The sequence below is a fragment of the Rattus rattus genome, chromosome 5 (assembly GCF_011064425.1).
Source record: "Rattus rattus isolate New Zealand chromosome 5, Rrattus_CSIRO_v1, whole genome shotgun sequence".
In the NCBI taxonomy this organism is placed as follows: domain Eukaryota; kingdom Metazoa; phylum Chordata; class Mammalia; order Rodentia; family Muridae; genus Rattus; species Rattus rattus.
The window spans coordinates 23,015,207-23,025,370 of NC_046158.1; the positions used below are offsets into that span (position 1 = coordinate 23,015,207).

The window sequence follows — 10,164 nt, forward strand, 5'->3', positions numbered from 1 at the left end:
CAGCTTGTACCTCCTTGGGTAACCTTAAAGTCACAGCAATCTATACTTTGAATTAATCGCCATAATCAGTTTATCCATTCCCTAGGTAAGTCTAGAGAGTTTCATCTGTATTCTTTTCAATTAAAAAGTCAAAATAACACAGATTTCTGGTGGGAGAACCACACACGACGATTAAGAAAAAATATTTTGGAGGTGCCTGGAAACCACAGGCGGCATTGCAAGGAAAACAGTGCTTATTAAATATTTGTTGAGTGAGAGAAGGAGGCACGCAGGAAGAGGCTAGGAGTGGTCGTTATTTCTAGCGGGAGCTCTTACTGCGAAGTAGAGATGGCCGCCCCTAATCACGAAGACGAAGCTAATAAAATCCCAGCACTGATGAGCCAAGAAGGGAAGTCCCTTTTCCATGTGCACACCTGTGATGGGGTGTCACCCTGACAATCCCTGTCATCCTGGCCACTGCTCCCACTCTTCTTAAATTTTTTTGTCATTGATTTTTAAAAGTAGGAAATTTACTAAAAAAAAGAATGATCAGACTCATGATTTGTATGACAGATGTCTGACAGAAAGACCAAAACTTTCCAGCCTTAAAAAAACAAAAAACAAAAAAACAAAAAAACAAAAAAACAAAAACCAAAAACAAAAACAAAAAAAAAGTGACTGAGACAAACTAGAGGAAAATGACTTGCTCCATGGTAGCAAGTAGGTAACAGTGTGTGTCTTCCTCTTGGGTATTTGAGTTCTGACTGCATTTTCCACTCCTCTGTGTTTGCTAACACCTCACTTCTCACCTTATGTGGGAGATACCTGATGTTCAAGCTTGCCTGGCTTCCAACCTTATCTTAAAAAAGCTCAAAAATTTCAAACCTTTAATTAAAATCCCTTGTAGGAGAACTAAGAGGATGTTGGGGCTATTAAACCACAAAGAAAACAATGCCTTATCTTAACCCAGTCAGAGGAGTCACACTGCTGTGTTGTTGGCTCAGGTGATATTTCTACTGTAGGAGTGGGTTATTTCTGAGGGTCCATTTGCTGTGAGACGATGGGTTCTGTCTATGGGTACTGAACTGTTATTTTAGAGGGGTATAAGTCCCTTATAGGATTCTGCAGTTTTCATCCTACACACTCAAACTCGGCTGTTTGCATTCAGTGAAATATCATCAGGAGATGAATTGCAGGGCCAGGGGAAAAACCGAAACCGTAGGGTACCTCGTTTATAGTTCTTAAAATGATCAAAAATGAAATCCAAAGACAGGGCGGCATAGGGACCAATCACAGGGCCTGGTGCACCGTGTGGCAGAAGAGGGCAGGGCTTTACGGGACGTTTCTTCCCACATATCACTGGAATTTTTATTTTCTTAAACTGTGGTTCCCAAGGCAATTTCATGAGAAGGGTGTAGGTAGGAAAGCCCAAATTTTCTAGCCTACAAGCTTGTGCCATGAAGATGTAGTGAGGCTAATAATGATTCACACAATTACAAAAGAAGTTTCTAGAAGACCTGGAGGCAGACATCACATTTCTGGACTCCCAGCCCATTGTTCTTTCAACTACATCACAGTGATTCAACATGAGAGAGAAAGACTCCATCTCTGTAGCTTTTGTTTATCATGCTTGATTTAATAACATTTGAAAAGGACCTAGATGCTGAAAAGATCACAAGGACATGAATAATTCTAAATGCCACATTATTACACTATAAAGTCAGTATTAAAAAAGCCAATTAAAATGCCAGCTTTAGTGGCATATATTAAATTTTTCCTTCTCTTTATGTCTGTGCATTTATTTTGCAAATTTAAATTTACTTATTTGCTGAAAGTGTCCCTACCTTCACAGATCTTATACCTTTTTAATCCTTTCTTGGCCCTGCCTCTCTCTCTTTCTTTCCTCTGTTTCTATGGTTATCCAGACTGAGTTATTATGTGTCATCATGGCTAACTTTGGTTGGTTGTCAACTTGACATACATGGGAAGAAGAAAGCTCAGTGAAGATGCCTTCATCAGATTGACCCATGGGCATGTTTGTGGGCATTTCCTAAATTGCTAATTCTTGTAGGATGGCCCAGCCCACCATGGGCAGCACCATTCCCTAACAAGAGACCTTGAGCTGAATAAGAAAGGAAGTTTAATGTGAGCCTGAAAACAAGCCAGCAAACAACATTCCTCTGTTGGCTTCTGCTTCAAGCTCCTGCCTTGGTTTCCTTAGCTTCTCTCAGTGATGGAGCTGTAAGCTAAATAAACGTTCTTCTTCCGAGTTGCGTTTAGTTGTGTTGTGAATCGTAGCAACAGAAACCAAACCAGGACAACGGGGAGAAGGAAGAATTTTCTTCAGGTTCTGTCCTAGAGATGTTTAACCTTTCTACTTAATATACAAGGACTGCATTTTCCTAATTTCAGTTTTCTTATTTTTTTAATCGTTTTAAATGCACTCAATAAATTATAACTCTTGGGAGCATCTTGCAAGGATAAATTATTATGAGTGATTATTTTATTGGATATTCTGAGTGCATAGTAAAGGAAATATGTCTTAACCGGAACGTAGAGTGAGAGGCCAAAAAGGAGCTTCATTCACGGTTCGTTTTGCTTTCTTATTTCACAAACTACTTGTTTTCCCCCCACATGCTTAATGACATCCTCCTACATGTGCTCCACTTCTTCAGATGAAATGAAATTGTGTCAGCCCTTGGTAATATCCCATCCCTCACAGGCTTCCCCTCGGAACCCTGCCTGCTTGCATCTTTCTTGATACACAGAGCGAAGAGGCTGGGTCAAACTACTTCTTAATTCACACTGCTGATCCAAACCACTGTTCCCTGTGTTACAAGCTCATTCATCATTAATTCATTCTCTAACTCAAGAGATGACCTGCTTACAAACGACCAGCACTACATAAAGCTCTATGCATGTTGAGGGGACTATGGAGAAAAGCAAACTTAGTATCTACCCTGACTGAGTCTCCACTCTATAAAGTTTCTGAAAATTTTTGTTTGTTTCTTTCAGACGGAGTCTTGGACTCATTGTGTAGGCTGGCCTCAGACTCACCATCCTTTGCCTCCCAAATGCTAGAATTAGAGATGCGTTCTGCCATGCCTGGCTATAACTGTAATGGTCTGAAGTCTAAAGTTACCTTTCTATGCATCATGCTTTAGTGCACTGTCCATATAGTTCAAGGAAATGACATATGTCCAATGACTATATTTTGTCCAGGCTGTCATTGATCAAAAGGCAGTAGTCCTTCTAGGCATGGTAGGACTTTAATCCCAGCACTCAGGAGGCAGAAGTACTCAGATCTCTGTGAGTTCAAGGCCAGTCTGGTCTACAGAGTGAGTTCCAGGAGAGCCAGGGCCACATATTGAGACCCTGCTCAAAAAAGTCAAAATAACAAACAAGCAAACAAACAGGTAGGAGTCAATACCCAATTGTGTTTAAACCCTGCCCCCTCAGTCTTGGTACTTCAGTAAGCTCCAGACAGTCCAATCTCTCAGAACCAGAACCAGGAACATGTGTGCCCTCACTCCCCATCCTCATCATTCAGTTCCTCACTTCTTAGAGTACTTCACTGATAACCAAAAGCAGACGCACCTCTCAGTCTTCTCTGGGCACTTGCCTTAGTTTACCCTGGAACGTTTCCTGTCGTTCTTACTCCATTCTTACTGTAGCACATTAAGAGGTGTTCCTTTCTTACTATGTATTTCCTACAGTACCAAACATGTGCAAAGAGACTTAAACATTTATATGCTTAATCACAGGCTATGTTTTCAAGGCAGAATAGTCTTTCTTGATGATGACTGAATTTATACACGGTCCACAGCAATTACTCTCCATTTCTACTTAAAAATTTGTCAGGACTCCTACTTACTTGATGGTCACTGAAGATCTCTTTTTCTCCTATCCACTTAAGAGTACAACCTACATGATAGAGATCTCTGGTACACTTTGAATTCGGTCAATTCACTTCAAATACCACTTTCCTCTCTGATCACACTACTGAGACAAAAACACTGGGACCACAGTTACCATCGGGCTCTTCTAAGAGCTTCCTCAGCCTCCTCTCACATTCTCTTTGCCGTTAGTCTCTGTGCACACAGGCATGCTCAGGAAGCTCCTCTCCTGAAGAACGTGCCTGGAAATCTTCAGGCATCGCTCTATTGCTCTAACATATAATCCCAGTTCTCTGTCAGGAAACTCTGCAATATACAATACTTTGCCCTTGGTCCTACATATCTTGGTGTACTTCCAATGAAACAATTTAATACATATATGCATTATTATAAGTAAAAATAATAACATTGTTATCAATGAATAAATATTATATCTTAATATTGTGTTAAGTATTTGGCACATATTCCTCATCCATGTGTCTTTTCTTTCAGTCACCTGATTACTCGGTGCTCATTGCTTCCTCCATGATGCAGAACAAAATACCTTTACACTTAGTAGGGTCTCAATAAATGACTACTGACTTGCAGAGCTAATGAAGAAACAATTATTTATTTGCAAATTTTGTCTCCCTGCTATTACGGCTGTCCCCATTGCCCTATAAAATTTTATGTTCCTTAAGGGCACATATTAAATATTCCATTTCTTTAAAGTTAGCCCTCCCTCAAGCATCAGTTTAAATTCTGTCTGCTTAAGATGAATAATGAAAGAAAAGAGTGTTTGTTTCTTGGTGGCCATTCAGGCTGAAGGAAAAAGGACAAATCCTGATGGTAGTCAGTAGTGAAATAACAAAAAAATAAAAAGACAATTTTATCATTATTATATATAAATACTATTAAATCTTCCTCTTTTATAATTAATTTAAGGATGCTGGTTAAAGATGAGGTGAGAAGACTTACTGGGTAGATGCAGGTGGTTACTAACAGCCTTCCTAACTTGCTTTTGTTACTTGAACCTCAAATGCTACAGCAGAACCATGGACGATGGAGTTGTTCAACTGGATGTGGAATGTTCCATGATGTCAAAGGCTTTCATATTTGTCAATGGCTGTGGATCTGGTTCAGTCAGTAAAGTGCTTATCATGCAAACAGGGACCTGAGTTTGATCCCCAGAACCCAGGTAAAAATGTTGGGTTAGCCAGGCCTGATGGTGCTGGTGAGGCTAAGGCAAGTGTATCTCTATGAGTTCAAGGCCAGCCAATGAAACATTGTGAGGCCTTGATTTTACCCCTACCCCCTCATTAGATGTTGGGTGCGGTAGCATACACTTGAAAGTACAGTATGGAGAAGGAGGCAGGTAGATTCTTAGAATCTGCTGATCAGCCAGCTAAGCTTAGCCTAATCACAAATTCCAGGCCAAATGAGACAGAACAAATCCACAGCAAAAGAGCAGTGAACTGTTTGTCAAGAACAACATCAAAGGTTGACCTGTGACTTCCACATGCATTTGTAGACACACACACACACACACACACACACACACACACACACACACACACGGTTGGGGGAGCCCAGGAGAAAAGCAGAGGTTCATTTGTTGTGTATTGTATATGGGAAAGCTAGCACAGATGACTCAGTTTGGGATCTTCAGTACCAAAGCCAGGAAGGGCAACATGTGCTTATCCAACCCCAGTGCTAAAGGAGTAAGACTGGACAGCAGTAGATACCTGAAGCCAAGGGGCCAGCTAGCTAGATTAATGAGCTTCAGGTCTAAAACTTAAGGTGGAGAGCAATCATACCAACATGGATCCTTGCTTAAACATGACCATGTACATGTGTGCACTCCCACTCCTGTGTACACATTCACACTAATTTGCACACGAATATCACATGCAATTTTTAAAAAATATATTTTATTCTAGAGAATTTAATGTAGAACAGATATGAAAGAAGGTAATAGTTATGCCGCCCTTTTTATTTGTGTGTTTGATTTTTGTTGGCTTGTTTTTCACACAGGGTTTCTCTGTGCATAGCTCTGGCTGTCCTAGAACATTATCTGGGTAGACCAGGACTCCAGAGAACAGGAGAAGGTGGTGTATTAAGAAGAATTTTCAAGAACTGGGGCTGTATTTCAGTTGGTAGAGTGTTTGCCTTGCATGCACGGCACCCAGAGTTCAAACACAGGATGGCATGAAAGAAGGAAGAGGAAGAAGCAGGTACATGCCTGTCATCTCTGTACTTGGGAAGTCACTAGAGTCAGGAGGACCAGCAGTTCAAGGTCATCCCGGTGACTGTGCAGGTAAACCTGGCCTAGATACTGACTCAAGATAGATAGATAGATAGATAGATAGATAGATAGATAGATAGATAGATAGATAGAATTCAAAAGAAAAGTCACATTGTTTCAATTTTAATTAATATAAACATATGCCAGCAGTAAAACATACTAAACTTAAATCTGAGAAAAAAGGAAAGCCATCTGACTCGTTCTCCTAGAGGATCAAGTCTCAAGTTGAGAAGTGCCAGTAAATTTTGAATCACCACGTCCAATGTGCTTGCTCAGCAGTTAATTATTTGAAGCTTTTAATTAAGCTGGCCACTTTCACCTCTATAAAACCTTTCTTTGCTTCAGGAAAATTTTCTCTTCTCTCTCCCTGTAATCATGTTTCTTCTGGGGGATTTGATTTTTCTTTCCACCTTCCAAGAGGCCCATTCTCAACTCTCTGCCTCTTTGAATAGATCTGCCCTTTACTGTAAGTCTCACACTCCTATCATGTTAGATACTACCCGGATATATTTGCATGACTCCCATGCCTTCCCCAGTTCTTGGGTTTCAATTAAAAGTGAGAAGAAACACCCTCCACTCCCCCCACATACACATATGCACTTCCTTGTATATAAAACTCGTATATGAAAATACTGTCTGAAGACTGGTTCAAGATCTTCTCAAAGATGAGTAGATCCAGAAATAGCAAGTATCAATGCATGTGTGCTCGTACACACACACACACACACACACACACACACGTTCTCTTGAACTACTTTACCTGTACCAGTTAGTTATTAAGAAGTCTTACTGAAAATTCCTAAGACACTTCACAGCCTATGACAAACTTTTTAAACAATCACTTCATGGCAGCAAAACTACATAGTCTACATGGCTATAGAGTCTGATTTTCCTGAGACATCATGGCATTACAACATGACCCAACTTCTCTTCTTTCTTCTTATGCTGTCTTTATGTTCTCAAGCAGTTGTCTGCAGTTTACAACTTCATTTCCCACAAATTCACTTTAACTTAAATATTTTCACCCATTATCTCTACCTAGATACTATTTTTTTTCTCTTTAACCTATATTCTACTTCTTCCTTCCCTTTCCCTTCTGGAGCACTGAAAATGTACTTAGTTCAAATTCAACCTCCTACATAAAACCTAGGCAAATTTCCACTTTGCAGGATCTTGTCTATCTCTGTAATTCATAAAAGCATGGCTCCTCTCATTTCATTTATCACTTATTTTCACTTACTGCTTATCATTTTTTCATGTGGATTAGACATTTCTCCCAAATTAAATAATAATCATGCCTTAGTCTTCTTTGCCCATCTTCTCCCACACATGCACAGAACAGAGACTATATTGAAAACACTCAATGAACATGTATTGATTTATTTATTGACTGAATACATATGAAGCCTAAGAAACACTGAGTATTAGGAGAAAAGGGATCTTAAAGCTCGGTAAAAGGGTGTACAAAATTGATTTGTAAACCTCCCGGATCGGAGTAATTTTTGTTAGCCTCATGTTAGACTCAGGTATATACAATGGATGCTCAATTGTCACCTTGTCACACTTTCAGTGGTCAGGAAGGAAATGAAATCAGCTTTTATGAGTGTTTGACGCTGAGACAACATTTTTCTCTAAAGAAACCTGAGGCCGTTTTCAAGCCCACAAACTGGGAGTATTTAGAGAGTCCTTAATTCAGGGTATATTATTATTGTTATTATATTTTACATAAAATCATTTGGCTTTCTATGTATATAGAAACAGTATCCCAGCAACATAGAATATTAAAACTAGAAGCATCCTGAGCAGTCAATTAGTGCAACATGCATTTTACAGATATGGAGACTGAGTTCCAAGAGGAGAATTGATTTGCCTAAGGTTGTAATGTAGGCATTGTTCAAGCTGCCTCTAGAAATTAGAATTCTCAGTGCTCTGGTCTATGATTTTTCTAGAACCACATGGTTGTATACTTTGAGTTTTGTACTCAACTTGACATTATTCAAATGAGTAAAAACAGGAGTTTCTTTTTAAAGTTGTTTCACTTACACCCAAGGTAGTGAACCCATATCTCTTAAGTTATTAATAAGCGTCTGTGCAGACAGCATGAGCAGTATGTTATGATGCAGAGTGACTTAAGGGAAATGTGAATGTCATCTTAATTAAAAGCACTTCTGAAGCCACATAAAGTACATGCTTTTTTCATTGGCACGTTGAATGGAGACAGCTATGCGATTTTTTTGTTCTTGTTTTATTTTTAGGGACTGACTTTGTGCTGGGGACTGTGTTGACATTAGTAACGGTGTTACGATGGTGTAGAGGATTGTTTGAGACATGAAGATCCACCGTGTCCACAGAGTGGATCTATGTTACCTTGTGCTGGGAGAAGAGATATTGTTAGGGGGGAGAACATGGAATGTCACCCTTAACCTCCCTTCCCCAGCAACAGTAGAGCTAAATAAACCATTGCCTACTATCTCCTGAGTGGTTATTCATTGGTTTTATTTAAAAATGTGAATTGTTAATTCTTATTTAAAAGTCTGTCTGAGAAATATTATTTGATGCCTCTAGTAGGCACAGAGATTGAAAAGTGAGAGGAGAATTTAAGAGATGTTAAATTATTAAGTCTTACAAGGAGTGTTTTGGAAATTTGGATTTGGGGAAGATATTTTGGAATTTGTATTACATCATATCACTTGAATTCTCAATGACAGATATCAAGTAGTAGGTAAGACCAGCATGTTATATTATGATTTAGCAATTATTTTTGAAGTAAAAGTTAAAACTAGAAAGTCATACAAATCATGTTTGCAAGAGGGTCCATTCATAAAATTCGATACTCCTGAGCTGTAGAGGCAAGTTAGGGTATAAGAATGAAAGACAAATTTGCTTAATAAAATAAGAGATACTGTAAATTCAAAATTGAAACAAAACCAGACTTCTGAAGTCTAACTTCTTGTTCATCATGGAGGTGCAAAATGGACGGGCCTGTGTTTTATCAGATTCAGGAAACCCACATGACACAGAACAAACATGGTGTTGCTATGCAGACGGAACTTACCTGTACCATTGTTAATTGTGGTCTGGATCGTGGCTTCTGGCCCCAGAGCATCATAATCCTCCTTCATTTCTTCTGTGGGGGGAAATTATCTTTAGCATTTGGAAATTATAGAAAGACTTACTATTCTAAGCATGCCAAACATAGGAACAAGGAGGAGTCTTTCAAGGGAAACAGAAAGGCTTCTTGTAAACCTCTAAACAATAGCTTTGTTCAGGCAACTGAATGAATTCAACAGTGCAGGCTGCACAAGAACTTATTTACTTTAAGCGTTACTGCAAGCTGTGAAAAACAGAGGTGCTTATTTGAAGCAAACGAAGGGCTTTTCTTCTGGTGGCAGTTCTAGTGACAAACAGGGGGGGAGATGTTATGTTTTTTTTCAATAAGAGTTGAGTCAAAAGTGACTCGAACTTACGAAGAGACACAGTAGCTGCTGACTCTGGATGCTTACTGGCAAGCCAGATTCTCTCATTTTTCTTTCGTGGTATGCTCTTTCTCCTCAGTGTAGCTATGATGGGGTTAGTATAGGCAGGCATCCCTTTAAACATCCCCAATTCTGCACATCATAACTTGGAATGCTTAGTTTTACAAACTAACATCCCAGATGCATTAAAAATATCCATTGACTGTTTTACATAAATTTCTAAAGTCTATTTCTCATACCCCCTCCCAATTCTATAAATAGCTTTTTGTTTTGAGCATTTATGCCTCCACAGGCAATCATACTCATTTCCTGATGAAAAAATATAGAGAAAACAGTAGCTCAATGTTTTAATTAAGATGAAAATATGTAATGTTGAAGGTGGAAATTCATGAATGATTAAAGGCCATTTTTGAAAATGGTAATACTCTCAAATAAGGGAGAAAAATCGGAATTTTTCTCTGTGTACTATATTGTAGAGTATGTGGGAAGGCAGAGCAAGGCAGGCTGCCAGTTAAAAATATTTCAAATA

The 10,164-nt window shown here is 39.1% G+C and overlaps 1 protein-coding gene across 3 annotated transcripts in view; it reads right to left on the minus strand.

The window, feature by feature from the left end:
• The window catches only part of Zeb2 (zinc finger E-box binding homeobox 2), a 131,201-nt gene that overhangs the window by 26,151 nt on the left and 94,886 nt on the right, over positions 1–10,164 (minus strand). For all 3 annotated transcript variants that reach the window (XM_032903257.1, XM_032903254.1, XM_032903256.1), the window contains exon 4: positions 9,215–9,286. In XM_032903257.1, the coding sequence (XP_032759148.1) occupies positions 9,215–9,286 (72 nt within the window). The remainder of the gene's footprint in view (positions 1–9,214; positions 9,287–10,164) is intronic.